The following is a 17967-nucleotide window of genomic DNA, read 5'->3' on the forward strand; positions in this document are numbered from 1 at the left end:
TTGTACATTATATACTACGACACAAATACCTAGCTTTGTAACGTCTGCACGCTTATCACTTGTATCAATTGCATGACATCAGACGATTAAAAAAAAAAAATTGTTTCGTACGCACTACTTTTTCAAAATACCGCGCCCGCTCCACCTCGTACATCAGCAATGATAATACGTAAATTCAGCAGTGATCTTTGGCTTTGTTTTGCTTAAAATGTAACTGTCTCTTGTAAGTAAGATGAAACTCTTGTGTTTAATATTGTTCGATAAAATCAGAAAGATTATAAAACCGAGATAAGCTGTAAAATATGTACAAAGGATGTGAAAGGAGCTGAAGACTTGCGCTCGTATCGTTGGCATTGGTGGGATATCGCTGGCTTGTGTGGATTACTGTTAACCAGAGAGTTTCATCAGTTGCGGTCTAGCGCTGGTTAGGGGAAGTTGTGTGTGACCGAATGTAGTTAAATCTAAACTGTCAAGTATACAACGGACAATTTATTAAAGATGGTGGCAACTATGTGGACAGTCGTATCGTTCTCTTTTTCTCTTCTTATAACACCATTTCTGATGGTTCTATTAGGAATAATATTTCTGGCCTCAATCGGAAAATCTCTTGGAGTTAGAAGACTTTACGTCAATCTGTTGTTGAAGATTTTCGAGGTAAGTCGTCGTCTGTGTTTCTGCTTTTCTTTACTAAACTTGTCTAATCTCTTGTTTCTTTTACTGGTACCATATAATTTAATGGTAGACTTAACCTAAAACTTGCGGTCATTCTGTGCCACAAAGATTTGTAGGCAATATTTTATTCTAATAACATTTATCCTGTCGCAAACATGAAAAAACAAACAGAATTACTTGAAAGACTAGTCCATACGGTATTGAAAGTTCGTTTCAAGTGTACCATGTGGATGTGCAGGTCAATGGACAAAGTTGCTCTCGTGGTCCTTATAAGTCTGTAGTTTAACTGAATTATGAAATTAAGTGGGTTTAGTTATAAGTAAACCAGATGCCATTTCAGTATCTGTATTTGCATATTTCCATGTTATGACGGTAGATGGGTATTCATAGTTTTCAGTTTTACCTTTAGTAACCAGCACGTTGTATTCCTTTTATTAAGTGGCATATTGACGAGTTTCTGTAGTGACAATTAACACCCATCGGTTGTTACCCAACTTTTTGGCGACAAGTCGTGGCCTTAAATTCACCGGAAATACAATGTTTTGCGTTCGTGGAGAAATGAAATTAGGCACTAGACATATGTGACGAAAGTATGTAATTTTTTGGGCATTGTACAGGCCGTATCTTTCCACAGATTGCACTCTGTTATTAGTGGTAAGCGATCTTTGATCTCATTTGCCCTTCTGGAGAATGAGACAAGATTTTCTAAACCTTTACAAGATATAACTGTTCAAAATCGAAAGCACTGACACTGTTGTTGCTAAATGGTTACATTCACAGCACTGCACGCAGTATTAAAAACGGTTTTTAAATTCTAGCCACATCAGTTTCCTTTTCGTAAAAAACAGCTCAAAAGCCTGTGAATGTTTACACATGTCATAAACAGGTAGCATTAGTTACTGACACAGACAGGAAGTCTCCGTCACTCGTGTGCACCAAATACGTATTCGAATGATAAGTACAAAGCTCCACAGGACGAATGCATTGAGCAGATATTGGCGTCCAGAAAATTAACGATTTTGTGAGGGAAGTAAGTCCTGTCTTGAGCACTGACTGCGTTACCGGTGTACTGAGATTAATATGTTTTACGTGTTTGAAACATATAGGATACTGTCGTAAACATTAGACTCTTAACATATTCATTTCGTAAGAAAGCAAAGAATCTGTTGTAGCTAGAGTGTTATTAGTAGTTGTCGCTCCGGTCAGAGATAGTGTTTCTGTAGTCTTCGAAAGTAGTTCTCGTTTAAGAATTGGTGTATTTTATAACTGAACAAAACTCGTAAGGATATAAGAGTTTAACACTGTGCAATCCAACAAGCTTTGCAGACCACGATAACGCTGTCTTGATAGCTGTACTTAACGTTTTGCGCTACCGTTGTTATAGTTGCGGATCTGCAAGGAGCGACTAGAATTGCTGCCTTCGTTGTAGAAAAGTTAAGCTACCTCCTAACTGCTTCGCCAAGAATTGGCCCGATGTTGGACTTTATATATATATATATATATATATATATATATATATATATATATATATTAGCAAAGCCCTCATTAAATATAGTTTACGAGAATGGAGGAAGTAAGTCCAAAAAAAAAGTTTAAATTTTTCCTCTGCCCATCTTACTTTACAAGTCCAAAATTACATCAGGTGAATGCCGAAATGGTTAATTAAAAAAGACAGTCATCTTTGTTCAGTTGGTGGTTGTACCTAGTTTAAGACATCTGTAAATATTATTTGCATTGTTTGATACTAGTTTGCATGAAAACAGTCCATGAGCATGTATTTCATATTACTGTCAGCTGAAACCACAAGGCTAAGTTTCTACATGCCGCTTGATTTACGACGGAAAACATTTTGCGACTGACAGCTAAAATAGAAACTTAGTACAGGGTGTATGCGCCCCGGAAAATCCGGAAAAATCCGAGAATTTTTTCATCCGGGACAAAAACCAGCAAATAGCTCGGAATTTTGTAGGTTTCTGAATGTTTCATTATTTTTGTCTTCAGATAAATTTCTATACAAGAATTTGACTTTAGCCCGCTACTGCAGATTAATACAGCAGCAATTAATCATAAACGAGAGAATAACATCAAAATAAAACTTCAGTCGCAAAGAAAATGCGCTGTTTACAACAACAAAACACGGTGCACATGCAGTCGTCTGCCGACAGCAAAATGTGTCAAAGCCTTTAAGACGAAGACAATGCGATACTTCGTAACAGCAAAATGCTTTAGATGAGCGTGACGTCACGACTGTTTACGTTCCTAAGAGGGTGCGGTAAAATATTGGGAATTGTGGCTTGAGAAGCGTTGTTACTTAGTAAATTTCCTTTTACGCAAGACGAATTTTTTTACGTGTGAGAATGTGCGATGAATTTCTTAAACTATGTAGCGTCTGACTGTTTCGGAATTTAACGCTTTGAGGACCAGTCGCGGAAATATGGAAGCGTCCGATCCCACCCGTCTGCTTTGACCCATGACGTCACAAATATGGCGGAAACAAAATCAAACACACACACTTTCCACAAGAAGCCTAATGACACTAAGGGGACAAGCGCGGGAAATGGGGTGTTTTGGGTGGGGGGCAAACTAAATATAAACAAATTTAGACGCCTTGCGTAGCTACAACGTGTAAGTGAAGACAGCCATGCATGAATACCCACCCACCTCCCCAGGGGTCGTAACCCCTGCAACCCATAGAAGATAAAGATGCTTCAGTAGCTGATTAGTGTTTTTTGTCTTAAAAAAAATCTCACGGGATAGAACGAACAGATCAGAAAGATAAATATAATAAACTAAAACAGAAATTCGAGGAAACAGATAATTAAAATAAGTAATAAGTGTTTTTAAATTTTAAAAAAATCTCACGAGATAGAACGAACAGATCAGAAAAGTAAATAAAATAAGATAAAACAGAACTGGAGACAGCCACACTCAAACCAAACTCCGCGTCGTCATGACGTCACACACAACAAGCTTACGTCACGGGTCAAAGCCGACGCCTGGGATCGGACGCTTCTGTCGACCCCCAGTCACTTAGGAAAATTTCAGGCCCAGAACACTAGCCAATCATGCCATCATGTAAAATTTTACTGGCACATTCGTGTTTGATGTATGTTAAAGGGTAACACGAAAAAAATCAATCTTCGAGGTTAGTTTTCATAATTATTTCAGTTCTTTCATAGATCACAAATTATGCAATAACGATGGCAAAACTGTAATTATCCTTTTAAAAAGTGGTAGGTGAGTTCTTGAGCAATTTGACACCAAATCGGCTTTTTATGGAATAGTTGAAGTGCTCGTCGGAATATATATTCAGCCAGGTAACCCATGAAGTGATTGGTGCACAGCAGTGAAATTTACAATCGTGCCTCTCAGAAGTACTCAGCTTGGGATCCTGCCTAAGCACACGATCGGAAAAAAAACAGCAAAAAATTTTTGACGGCTAATGTTGTGTGTGAAACGTAGCCTTTCGTGGTGAAAAATGTCATCTAGTAGTCGTATTTCGCAAAGCAAGAAGACATTATTGCGCCATATTTTTCCGAATTCAAAGTTCACTGCCAGGCCACTCGGAGCGCTAATTTGACCTGTTTCCGTATGGTAGCATGGGCATCACATTTACTATACTTCGGTGTTCTGTGTACGGAAGCTACCGTGCTATATTTGGTGAATTCGTGCTTATACTGTCATAAACCAGAGTATGCAGCTTACATGTTGCCGCGCATTAAAGGTCGTTGTAAAACGTATTGTTTTTTGCTGGGAGTGCCGGAAAGTTCAACGCTGGTGTATAAATCATTTACCATTCAAAGAATTGATACGTGTTACAGCTCCGAGGGAAAGTATATTGCCACTTACCGCGGAAAAAGTGTACTTCCACACGGGGTAGAGTGTATTTTTAACAGGAAAATTTCGGCATATTTTTTCTTGTCGGTGTATGCACTCTGTGGTATCGTAAGCCAATAATGAAAGAAAAAAAATGTAGCGCTATAGCCGTAAGTAGAGCGTCCATAAGCTGCTTTGTCCCACACAATGGCTCTTGTTTTGTTCAATACACCGCCCAATGCACTCGTCGGAAAACCTCGATGAAAGTGATTTTACAGCTCTTCCCACGCCTCGGACTTTGACCTAATTATCTATATAGCCGTTCTGTAGGGAAAGCTGCTTCTGTTTCCAGATTTAATGTATATTAGGCTGTGGCAACATTGCTAAAATCGGCTGCCGACACGATTATCGCGCCGCGATCACAGATATTGATTGTACAGAGTAGATATACAGTGTTTATTATCGAGGGTGTCATGTTGTAAAGACGGAAGAAAGTAAGTAGAAAGTGGACCGATCTTCTCACCAGTCGAAAAAGATTTGTTGCTGGGAATTGTATTGCGTCAGTATAAAGACAAAAAGCTGATAGTTACGACCAACAAACGCTATGCGTGGAAGTAGGTTACTGTTGCGTTACCGCAGAACAGAGGGACAAATTGCGGCTGGAAATGTTTGAAAATGTGTAATGGCAATACTAAGAAAAGGATGAAGAAAGCATACGCACATAAGACACATTTACTTTCATTTCGTCTCATCTCTATGCAATTACATGCGCTGTGTAAACTGGTGCAAAAACAGTGAACACTTTTCAAGGCTGACTGCATAAAACTTGAAGCGGTAATTTCGTCAGGTTAATTATACAGAAAGTGAACAGTAGCAAACTGCAGTTCTGAAGCGATAACTTTTTCCTATTTCAAACCTCTATGGTGACAGTGCAGATTTTCATCCCAAAGTTTTTTGCGGTGTTCTGATTAAGCTTAGCGCCTGAGATAGCTCGTACGTTTAACGATAATCGCCTGTGAAGATTCCTAAATATCTCTCTACTTTTGTCACCCCGTGGCAGTCCGATGGAGTGTTTTGGGTTTGGCGAGTGCCTGGAGCACATTACCTGCCATCATGTGTAGTATCAACAGTGAGTTTTGTGTTCAGGATGCGGCCCCCTTATTGCGGTAAAGAAGGAAAACGTTGAATGCAGATTGATATGAACACATTTTGCGGAATTGTGTACTGCGTACAGCATAGGATCAGTTCGGAGACGATGGTTCATGTCAGCGTCCTATCATAGGGTAGCGTCAGTTAGGCAGTGTCCGCCTCCGTAGCGTAGCGGTAGCGTTTCCGCATACTACGCAGGGGGCCTGGGTTCGATTCCCGGCAGGGGACGGTGCTGTGTGTCCTCCATCATTTTCATAATCATTGACCCGCAAGTCGCCGAAGTGGCATCCACTAAAAAGGACTTGCAATACGACGGCCGAATTCCCCCTGCATGGGGCCTCCCGGCCAACAATGCCATACGATCATTTCATTTCAGCGAGGCAGTGATTTATGGACCTCGTCTTGTAAACGGACTGGCTTGCCCAGAGTCTCGACCTGATCGCAGTGGAAAGGCTAGCTGTATTATTTATCGGTGACGAGCACTCTTCTAGGACCGACACAAACCTCCGTGTCACACACACACACACACACACACACACACACACACACACACACACACGAGCGCTCAATGTGTTTCCGCCAGTGAGAGACATGTGATGTCATCGTAGTTTTAACATATGCAATGAGTTAGAACAACATACACTTCGTTCCAAACCGCACTGTCAGACACGAGTACCTTCTCTGGTTTCGGCCCTCAATGAAGAATGGGCTTCCGTTCCTTCACTTCAGATAATCTTTCAGACTGTCCCCTGCAGAATTCAAGCCATCATAAAGGTGAACGATGGATACATCCTATATTAATGTCCACTAACAGATGTCCGGATACTTTTGGAGCCCCCCCTGCGGGTGCCGCTTCATGTACTGTCATCAACGCATCAAATCTGTAACATTCTTCTATAGCATTCTCCCCCTCCCTCCCCCCCCCCGTGGGTCCGGGGGTTACAATAGGCCCAAGATGTCCCTGCCTGTCGTAAGAGGCGACTAAAAGGAGTCTCACACTTTTCGGCCCTGTAAGTTCAGATCCCATTTTATGGTTTGACCTGCCACTTTCCAAATTCTACAGAAGTGCGGGCCATATGGGGAAGGACGCCTTACGTGGTGCAGGAGTTATCCATAGCGCCCTTAGATTCGATCTCCTGAACCTCTTGTCATGGCTTTGCATCTTCACTTGCAATTCAACTATTTGGGTGAGGACACTTTCATCTTCTTCCATTGTCTCCTGTCCTCTTTCGTCCCCAGGACAGTATTGGATTTTTCTGCACCCAATATCCAGCACGGTAGCCAGTCCGTCGTGTGTGTGTGTGTGGGGGGGGGGGGAGAGAGTCATGTACCCATTTATTTTATTGTTATTTTACCCATGTACCCTTACAACACAGGGATCGCACTGCTGATGCCTGAGCTGTAAACTCCCCACGTATGCCAAGGAGTAGATGCCCATCTTCCTGGGGCATCAGGACTACCAGCAACGGCCATCATGCCAAGTGGCCTTTGCTGTGGCATCAGGGAGGATGACCCAAAATGAAGCGGACTAAGTCATCCCTTGCTGGTGACCGTATGGCGCCATCAGTCTCTAAGAAGGGCAAGATCGAGTACAATGCTGACAGATATGACCCTAAATCGTTTCCTCCCTCGCTACTCCATGGGAGGAACGTACGGCTACAGAAAGAAGAGCCATATTCACCTCGGTATTTAGTCTGTAGAAGAATGGACGGGGACTCCTTTCTACCTATGAAGCCTCAATTTTTTGTTGAACATCTTGAGGATAAGGGTTGGGAAGTGAGTGCTGCCCAAGATGAGAATCAGTGCAATCGTGATTCAGACAGAATTCCTAGCCCTGTCCCGGGCGTTACTACACTCCTGGAAATTGAAATAAGAACACCGTGAATTCATTGTCCCAGGAAGGGGAAACTTTATTGACACATTCCTGGGGTCAGATACATCACATGATCACACTGACAGAACCACAGGCACATAGACACAGGCAACAGAGCATGCACAATGTCGGCACTAGTACAGTGTATATCCACCTTTCGCAGCAATGCAGGCTGCTAGTCTCCCATGGAGACGATCGTAGAGATGCTGGATGTAGTCCTGTGGAACGGCTTGCCATGCCATTTCCACCTGGTGCCTCAGTTGGACCAGCGTTCGTGCTGGACGTGCAGACCGCGTGAGACGACGCTTCATCCAGTCCCAAACATGCTCAATGGGGGACAGATCCGGAGATCTTGCTGGCCAGGGTAGTTGACTTACACCTTCTAGAGCACGTTGGGTGGCACGGGATACATGCGGACGTGCATTGTCCTGTTGGAACAGCAAGTTCCCTTGCCGGTCTAGGAATGGTAGAACGATGGGTTCGATGACGGTTTGGATCTACCGTGCACTATTCAGTGTCCCCTCGACGATCACCAGTGGTGTACGGCCAGTGTAGGAGATCGCTCCCCACACCATGATGCCGGGTATTGGCCCTGTGTGCCTCGGTCGTATGCAGTCCTGATTGTGGCGCTCACCTGCACGGCGCCAAACACGCATACGACCATCATTGGCACCAAGGCAGAAGCGACTCTCATCGCTGAAGACGACACGTCTCCATTCGTCCCTCCATTCACGCCTGTCGCGACACCACTGGAGGCGGGCTGCACGATGTTGGGGCGTGAGCGGAAGACGGCCTAACGGTGTGCGGGACCGTAGCCCAGCTTCATGGAGACGGTTGCGAATGGTCCTCGCCGATACCCCAGGAGCAACAGTGTCCCTAATTTGCTGGGAAGTGGCGGTGCGGTCCCCTACGGCACTGTGTAGGATCCTACGGTCTTGGCGTGCATCCGTGCGTCGCTGCGGTCCGGTCCCAGGTCGACGGGCACGTGTACCTTCCGCCGACCACTGGCGACAACATCGATGTACTGTGGAGACCTCACGCCCCACGTGTTGAGCAATTCGGCGGTACGTCCACCCGGCCTCCCGCATGCCCACTATACGCCCTCGCTCAAAGTCCGTCAACTGCACATACGGTTCACGTCCACGCTGTCGCGGCATGCTACCATTGTTAAAGACTGCGATGGAGCTCCGTATGCCACGGCAAACTGGCTGACACTGACGGCGGCGGTGCACAAATGCTGCGCAGCTAGCGCCATTCGACGGCCAACACCGCGGTTCCTGGTGTGTCCGCTGTGCCGTGCGTGTGATCATTGCTTGTACAGCCCTCTCGCAGTGTCCGGAGCAAGTATGGTGGGTCTGTCACACCGGTGTCAATGTGTTCTTTTTCCCATTTCCAGGAGTGTAGTTTGTGACCAGCTGGGTGATATTCCTGTTTTCGTCACTCCCCATAAAAACCTCAACATGGTCCAGGGGATTATTTCCCATTGCGACCACCTCTTGCGGTCTGACGACGAGCTCGGCGCCAATCTAGAACAGTGGGGTGTTCATTTCATCCGGCGCGTTTACAGGGGACCCAAAGACAACTGGGTTGCTACTGGTGCCCATCTTGCCCTCTGAGGGTGATTCATTTCCTGAACATGTCAAGGTGATGGTTGACCGCTGTGACATTAAACCATGTGTCCCTCCCCCTATGTGGTGCTTTAAGTGCTGGAAATTACTCCCTGTATGCTTCCTCCCACTTGAATCAGTTGCGGAGAGCAGCACTCCCCCCTGTTCGCCAGACTGCTCAGTACTCCAAAAGAAGCAATCAATCATGGAGTACAATACCCTGGACTGGTTGACTTACCAAGAGGCTAAACGTAAATTTGAACAATCACACCTTGCTCGGTTGACATCCATATATGCTGCAGCTACACTACCATCGCCATCACAAGTACCAGTCGTACCATACTCTATGCCATGAACAGTGGGCCCTCGAGGCCTCCAGAATACATCTGCCCCTTGGTGGTAAGGGAAAAATCTCCTTCTGTTGCTCCCAAAGTACCTACTTCAGGAGCAAGCCCCCTCCTCCCCCACCCAGCCTGATAAGCAACAGTCTCCTCTGGCACCTCTCGTGCAGAAGGTGTTCCTTGGGGCCCTCTCTCCCAGGATCTCCACTAATGCCACAGCAGACACTCTCCAGTGGCTAACGGAGCTAAAAGCTGCAGGACGAAGAGCTTCAGTCTTTCTCCGTGCCTGAAGCTACTTTATAGGAGTCCTCCCAGCAAGCCCCTAAAGAGAAGCGAGATGGCAAGCAAAAAAAGAAGCCTGCTAAGAAAAAGCGCCCTCTGGTGGCCCCAACACCACCACTCCCTACCAATTCTTCACCTGCGGATGAGGTGGAGATCTCAGCATCCCCTGAGGACCTGGATCTCACTAATGCCTCATCCACAATAGGAATTGATACAAATATTCAATCGGTGGCAGCAAGTGACCCTGAGGCATAACCTGTCTCCTTGCATGCTTCATGCCTTCCCAGCCTCACGATAACGTCATCCTCCAGTGAAATTGCTGCGGTTTTTTCCGCCACCTGGCTGAGCTATGACAACTGTTAAGCTTTACACCTGCTTTCTGCATTGCCCCCCAGGAAACGTGCTTCCCAGCAATGCGGATCCCTGCCCTTCGCGGCTATATGGGGTATTACAAGAACCATAGCGACTGTAATAGTGTCAGGTGGAGTTTGTGTCTATGTCCTGAACTCAGTATTAAGTGAACCTGTGCCCCTTCAAACCCCTCTTGAAGCTGTGGCTGTCAGGATAAGGACGACACAGGAAATAGCTTTCTGCAATGTATATCTTCCTCCAGATGGTGCAGCGCCCCTGAATACATTTGCTGCACTGATTCATCAACTCCCTAAACCTTTCCTACTTTTGGGAGATTTTAACGCCCATAACCCCGTGTGGGATGACACTGTGCTTACTGGCTGACGTAGAGATGTCGAAACTTCCTTGTCTCAATTCGACCTCTGCCGCCTAAATACAGGTGTCCCCACACATTTCAGTATGGCTCATATCACTTACTCGGCCACTGATTTATCTCTCTGCAGCCCAGGACTTTTCCCATCTGTCCACTGGGTAGCCCACGATGACTTCTGTGTTAGTGACCACTTTCCCATCTTCGTGTCACTCCCCCAGCACCATTCCCCCTGATGTCTGCCAAGATGGGCTTTAAACAAGGCAGACTGGGAAGCTTTCACCTCTAATGTCACCACTGAATCACCTCTACATGGTACCATTGATGTGGTAGTTGAGCAGGTCACTGGAACGATCGTTTCTGCGGCGGAAAACACGATCCCTTGTTCTTTAGGGTGCCTCTGGCGAAAGTCAGTATCTTGGTGGTCGCCGGAAATCTGAGGCAATTAAGGAGCGTGGGCGAGCTCTATAGCGGTATAAGCGGCACCCTTCCCTAGCGCACTTAATAGCTTTTAAGCGGCTCCGTGCCCGCGTTCGCCAGTATATAAAAAGACGGAAACAGGCGTGTTGGGAGAGGTACGTCTCGACCATTGGGTGCCATACGTCATCTTCCCAAGTCTGGACGAAGATCAGACGTGTTTGTGGGTACCAGACCCTGACAGGTGTTACTGGCATTAACATCAATGGCGTATTATCTACCGGCGCAAACGCAATTGCCGAGCACTTTGCTGAGCATTATGTTCGAGCCTCTGCGTCAGAGAATTATCCTCCAGCATTTCGCACCCTCAAACACCGTATGGAAAGGAAAGCCCTATCGTTCACCGAACGTCACAGTGAGCCCTATAATGCTCCATTTACAGATTGGGAGCTCCTCAGCGTCCTTGCAGATTGCCCCGACACAGCTCCTGGGCCAGATAGGATCCACAGTCATATGATCAAACATCTCTCGTCCGACTTCAAGCGACATCTCCTCATTTCCAACTGATACGGTGCTATGGCGTCTTTCCATCACAATGGCGGAAGAGCGCCATCATTCCAGTGCTCAAACCCGGTAAAAACCCGCTTGATGTGGACAGCTATTGGCCCATCAGCTTCACCAGCGTTCTTTGTAAGCTGTTAGAACGTATGGTAAGTCGGCGGTTGTTGGGTCCTGGAGTCACGTGGCCTACTGGCTCCTTGCCAGTGCGGTTTCCGCCGGATCCCTCTACCATTGATAATCTAGTTTCCCTAGAGTCTGCCATCCGAACAGTCTTTTCCAGACGCCAACACCTGGTTACCGTCATTTTTGATTTACGAAAAGTTTAAGACACCACCTGGCGACATATCCTTGCCACATTACATGAGTGGGGTATCTGGGGCCCGCTCCTGATTTTTATCCAAAATTTCCTATCGCTCCGTACTTTCCGTGTCAAAGTTGGTGCCTCCCATAGTTTCCCCATGTCCAGGAGAATGAGGTCCACAGGGTTCTGTAGTGAGTGTGTCTGTATTTTTAGTGGTCATTAACGGTCTAGCAGCAGCTGTCGGGCCGTCGGTCTCACCTTCTCTATATGCAGACGACTTCTGCATTTCGTACTGCTCCTCCAGTACTGGTGTTACTGAGCGGTGCCTACAGGGAGCCAACCACAAGGCGCAGTCATGGGCTGTATGGCTTCCAGTTTTCAGCCTCGAAGCCGTGTATCATGCACTTCTGTCGGCGTCGTACCGCCCATCCAGAACCAGAACTTTAACGTAATGACGATCCACTCACTGAAGTGGAGACATATCAATTCTTAGGACAGGTTTTCGACGCCCGATTGGCGTGGCTTTCTTATCTTCGTCACTGAAGTGGAAGTGCTGGCAGCACCTCAATGCCCACTGCTGCCTGAGCAACACCAACTGGGGTGCAGATCTCTCTACGCTGCTGCAGCTCTACAGAGCCGTTGTTCAATCCCCCCTTGACTGGGAGTCTGGTTTATGGTTCGGCGGCGCCTACAGCGTAGCGTTTACTCGATCCAGTGCACCACTGTGGCGTTCGACTGGCAACAGGAGCTTTTAGAACGAGTCCAGTGACCAGCGTCCTGGTGGAGGCTGGAGTCCCTACATTGAAGGTTATACGTGCACAACTGCTCGCCAGTTACGTTGCACATATTCATAGTTCTCCAGAGCATCCAAATTACCGTCTCCTTTTCCCATCCATGGTGGTTCATGTCTCGCATCGGAGGCCCAAGTCAGGGCTTAAGATTGCGGTTCGCGTCCAATCTCTTGTCAGAAGTGGAGATCCATTAACGTAAACCTCCATGGTGTACACCTAGGCTGCAGATTCTTCTGGACATTTCGCATGGCCCTAAGGACTCTGTTAACCCCGTGGCTCTCCACAGTCACTTCCTCTCGACTCTCGACATGTACTGGTGCCATGAAGTAGTTTACACCGACGGCTCGATGGCTGATAGTCATGTAGGGTTTGCGCATGTTCATGGAGGACGTATTGAGCATCACTTCTTGCCAGATGGCTGCAGTGTTTTCACTGCAGAGCTGGCGGCCATATCTTGTGTTCTTGAGCACAACTGCTCATGCCTTGGCGAGTCATTTCTCCTACGTATTGGCTCCTTGAACAGCCTCCAAGCTATCGACCAGTACTACTTTATCAGCCTTTGGTAGCGTCCATTCAAGAGACCATCTATGCCCTGGAACGGTCCCCTTCGTTCAGTGGTGTTTGTGTGGACCCCAGGACACGTCGGAATCCCAGGCAATAAACTTGCCGACAGCCTGACCAAAGAGGCGACATGGAAACCGCTTCTGGAGATGGGCATCTCCGAAACTGACCTGCGTTTTGTCTTACGCCACAGGTTTTTCGGCTTTGGGAGACGGAATGGCATAAGAGTACGCACATCAAACTGCATGTCATTAAGGAGACTACGAATGTGTGGAAGTCTTCCATGCGGTCCTCTCGCAGGGAGTCAGTTGTTCTCTTCCGGCTCCGCTTTGGCCACACGTGGCTAACGCATGGTTACCTCCTCCGTCGCGAGGACCCACCTCGATGTCGCTGTGGCTCACAAATGACGGTCGTCCACCTCTTGCTGGACTGCCCACTTCCCGCCGCCCTGCGGCGGACTTTTAACTTTCCCAGCACCCTACCTTCGGTCTTTGGCGACAATGCCTCAACAGCAACTTTAGTTTTACGTTTTATTCGTGAGGATGGGTTTTATCATTTGATCTAAGTTTGAGATCATGTCCTTTGTCCCTGTGTCGTCCACCCTAGCGCTTTTAGGGTGTAGGTTTTAATGTGTTGCAGAGTGGCTGGCTTCTCCTTCTTATTCTCATGGTCAGCCAACCATGTATGTCTTGAATATTTTGCTCTCACCCTTGTGGAATTATTTTAATCGGAACGAGGGACCGATGACCTAGCAGTTTGGTCCCTCCTCCCCCACCCCCCCCCCCCTCTTTTAAACCAACCAACCATCCATCCAACCAAGTTTTGAACAGATTATGTAGTTCATTCCAACAACAGAGAAAATTACATTGGCGTTGACGGCCTAAGTCGGTAATTAGTGTGATAACGCCGAAAGGAAAATCATTTTTCACACAGTTCATTGAACAGTCAGTGATGTCGCCAGCACTGCCGAAATGGCTGCCCTTATAAATGTTTTTACTTTTTTTTATTTTCGAGGCCTCTCTGAGGCAGTCGCAGCTTTGCAAGTAGTGAGGGAGTTATTTCGTGTTTCACGGCTACAAGACGTCTTATTTGGACAAGAAGCGCCTCGCTGTATTTGAAGTACCTTGAGTGATTACGATAACAACTTTGACTTCGTTTACAATTATCTCGTTAATTCTATTTGTAAATTAAGTAACCACTGAAGATTCTTTAAATAAAGCGAAACGGGTCCAAATGACTTTGTACTCGTAAAGACGGAATAACTCCTATATTGTAAAAACTTTTTGTATGATTAAATTTTTACATTACAGTCGCGGGGACGCTTGTACCTTGCACATGCTGTATTTCTGATGGCTACACGCGTTTGGAGCGGTAGGAAAGGAAACTCCTTTGTTAAGGACTGTGGACTTGTCAGGTCCTGGGCGTTGGACTGTGAGCAGAGCGTCATAGTCCGAAGGCCGGGCTGCTGCGGCCCTGCTTTGAGCGGCGGTCAGAAGAGGCGGCTGTGATATTTCCGGAATCCGGACGTAACCGGTGTCGCCGACTGCCCCCCGAGAGTACACGGGTATTGCATTGACCTCGCTCGTCGCGTCGCTGCCTTACCTCTGCCTGTTAGACGATCCTGTTCGTCACCAGGGGGGAGGGGGGGGGGGTTAATATTGCGATAGCTTTACAGTGATTGCACGAGGGTATCTCGAACTGAAGATCTCCACCGTGCCAACCATCATGGATTCCGAAAACTTTGGTTGTGCCAAACCAGCTCCCGATTTTTTCACATGACATCTCGAAACCCGTGGATCAATGAGATCAGTGTATGCAGCATTTCTTGACTTCTGAACAGCTTTTGACTCGTTACCAAGCTAACGCTTATCATCAAAACTACCGTCATATAGGGGATCAAACAAAATTTGCCGCTGGGTCGAGCAGTATTGGGCAGGGGCGACGCAGCATGTTACTGTTTATGGAGAGTCGTCGACGGATATGGGAGCAACTTCAGGCGTGTTCCAGGGAAGTGTTAGGTCCCTTGCTCTTGTTTTTTGATAACCCAGCAGACGCTAAACAATCACTTTTCACATATGCAATTGTCTATAACGAAGTATTACCTCAACAAATGTTCAGAAATGGAAAATTTTGTATTCCATGATTAGGATCTTTCAACTCCTACAGTCACACTGGTATAACTGTTTTTAGGGACATGATGCGTAATGACCATATAGGTTCAGTCGTAGGTAAAGCAGGTGACACACTTTCGTCAGTGTGCTGGAAGCTGGGGAACTGCAGTCAGTCCGCAAAGCAAATTGCTTACAAAACACACGTGCGACCTAGCGTAGAACATTACTCGAGTATATGGAAGCTATACCAAAGAGGATGTTGAACGTGTACAAAAAAGGGCAGCGCGAATGATAGGTTTGTTCCACCTACAGACGAGCGTCTCGGAAATTCTGGAAAACCTGAACCAGCATACGCTTAAAAAAACTTCAGTTATACCGTAAAAGCCTACTTAGAAAGCTCAAGGAACCAGCTTTGCGTAATCTGTGAATATACTGAAACCCTCTCCGCATCGTCCAGATAAGGACCGCAATAACAGGATTAGACTAACTTCTTCGTTCCGTAGGTCCACACATGTGGACCTTATTTATTATTTCTTTTTTCTCCGTAAACAGTTCCGCGAATATGAACGTTCTAGTTCGTAATTTTAAAACCAGGGTGCAGAACCTTGCAAGGAACCATCCGTGCGTTAGTTCACTAATTTCAATTACGTATTCGGTACTGGAATACTAAAATGCCAGTTGATTCTGTACTGTGTAGTACTCCATGATATATGAACTGCTGAGCAATTAGGTTTTCTTAAAGACAGTGCTGAATTTGATTGGGAAGATGGCGAATTCTCGTTCTTGACTGAAGATTGTCTTGCTGTTCTTCATGAGACTGACTGGTAAACAATAAAGACAATAAGATGTCGTGCCAGGAGCTAGGAGAAGAGGACGTCCTTGTATAACAGTTTCCTCTGACAGTGAAGATGTAGATGATGTAGAAAATGTGAATAAAAAGCCAAGAAGAGCTGTGCTGCAACCAGTTTCAGAAATTAGGTTCTACAATGTTGGCAACTGGCCTTACTGAATCATAAAGTCATTTGCATTTGTCATGCTTGTTTGCTGGAAAATGCAGGCCGCGGTGGTCTCGCGGTTGAGGCGCTCAGTCCGGAACCGCGCGACTGCTACGGTCGCAGGTTCGACTCCTGCCTCGGGCATGGATGTGTATGATGTCCTTAGGTTAGTTAGGTTTAAGTAGTTCTAAGTTCTAGGGGACTGATGACCTCAGAAGTGAAGTCCCATAGTGCTCAGAGCCATTTTTTTGCTGGAAAATTTGAAATGAAAAATTCCTGCAATTTTTTATCTTAGTAGTGAAGAGACTAATCACAGTACCCGCACAGAAGGATTTAAGCAATTATTCTTTTCCCACTCTCCATGCACGATTGGTACGGTAAGAAATCACAGTAAGTGGTATAGTTTGCGTAGTAGAGATTTCTGTGTTCTGACAATTTCGTTACGCAGTTTGCTGTGTGCAGCCTTTCCTCCGTTGATATGAGTTATACTCACTAATCTTCAATTCTGCCTACGAAATGTTATTCACATTTTTGCCTTCGTCATACTCACGTTTGAATACACAGTATTGAAGCGAAATGTGAGCGATAAACAGGTCACACAAGAGAATAAAATGTTTTGAAATTTGGTGCACCAGAAGAATGCCGAATATTAGAGGATAGATTGGATAGTTAATGAAGAGGTACTTCGAATCGGACAGAAAATAAATTTATGGTAAAAGTTAAAAAGGAGTAAGTTGATAGTACACATCTTGAGACATAAAGTTTAGCTGTTTTGATAGTGGAGGGAAGTGGCAGGGGGTAAACTTGTACTGTTATGAAGGCCTGACCACAATAACATGTTAAAGTGGATGTTGGTTGCATTATTTAAGCACATATTTGCATAGGATAGACTAGCGTGGACGGATGCATGAAACGAACCTCCGAACCGACGACGACATAGTCTGAGGTACGATGATTCATTGCTTGACATAGGCCTTTCTAGATTGCAGAGATTTTTGTAGCCAGTCATCGAAATATAAAGTTTCGACACGGAAACTTATTTGCTTTGCTAGCAGCGAGTATTCTCTTCGAATTCTGCAGTGGAATCTGTTCAATATTAATATCGAAAACATGCTACATGCAAATTACGAAAACCATATTGTGATGCTATTTGTCTAAAGTCTTCTGTGGCATATTGCAGTCGCAAGCAAAGAGGCTAGTGTGCCGGTACCGGATGACGACATAGTCCACGTCACGCTGCGAGGTCAGGGTAACATATTAGCCGCCTTTGTGTCCCACTCTACATGCGGTCATCGATTTCATTAATATATAGATAACGTACAGTTTTCTTTCGGGTTTAAAAAAAGCACATGCGCGAGCCGCCGCGTGTGTTATCGCATTAGTGCGCATAGGTCTCTGGCGTAGAAGAGCCCCACGTGATTGAAAAAAGATCTTTGTAAAGAAAGGTCACAGTTCAGATATGCAGTACTACAATCTCGCTGACGTCTAATTGTTATAGAATTATGGAACACATTTTTAACTCGCATACTCGTTGGAGACCGAACAGCTCAGTAGGAATCAACAATTATTCCCCAAGCTACGATCGTCTAAAATACGGGTTCCTCTGTCGGTTCACGATATCCAGAAGACTTCGGGAAACTCAAGATTGATGATATATATACACTAGTCGACGATGCGGAACCGTGTCGAAGCGTACCGGTAGTTACGAAACCCATCATCAATCATATATATATAAAATCGGAACAGGAATGCTCCTGGACTGAAGACTC

At 45.8% G+C, this 17967-nt stretch overlaps 1 protein-coding gene across 2 annotated transcripts in view; it reads left to right on the top strand.

The window, feature by feature from the left end:
• Positions 1-398: 398 nt before the first annotated feature.
• Positions 399-17967, top strand: part of LOC126416196 (glycerol-3-phosphate acyltransferase 3) — a 209247-nt gene continuing 191678 nt past the window's right edge. The window contains exon 1 of one of the 2 annotated variants that reach the window (XM_050083786.1): positions 399-654. In XM_050083786.1, coding sequence (XP_049939743.1) covers positions 499-654 — 156 coding nt within the window. In that variant the 5' untranslated portion in view covers positions 399-498. The remainder of the gene's footprint in view (positions 655-17967) is intronic. The other variant, XM_050083787.1, reaches the window with a different exon arrangement.

Source organism: Schistocerca serialis, chromosome 8, assembly GCF_023864345.2.
Source record: "Schistocerca serialis cubense isolate TAMUIC-IGC-003099 chromosome 8, iqSchSeri2.2, whole genome shotgun sequence".
Lineage (NCBI taxonomy): Eukaryota > Metazoa > Arthropoda > Insecta > Orthoptera > Acrididae > Schistocerca > Schistocerca serialis.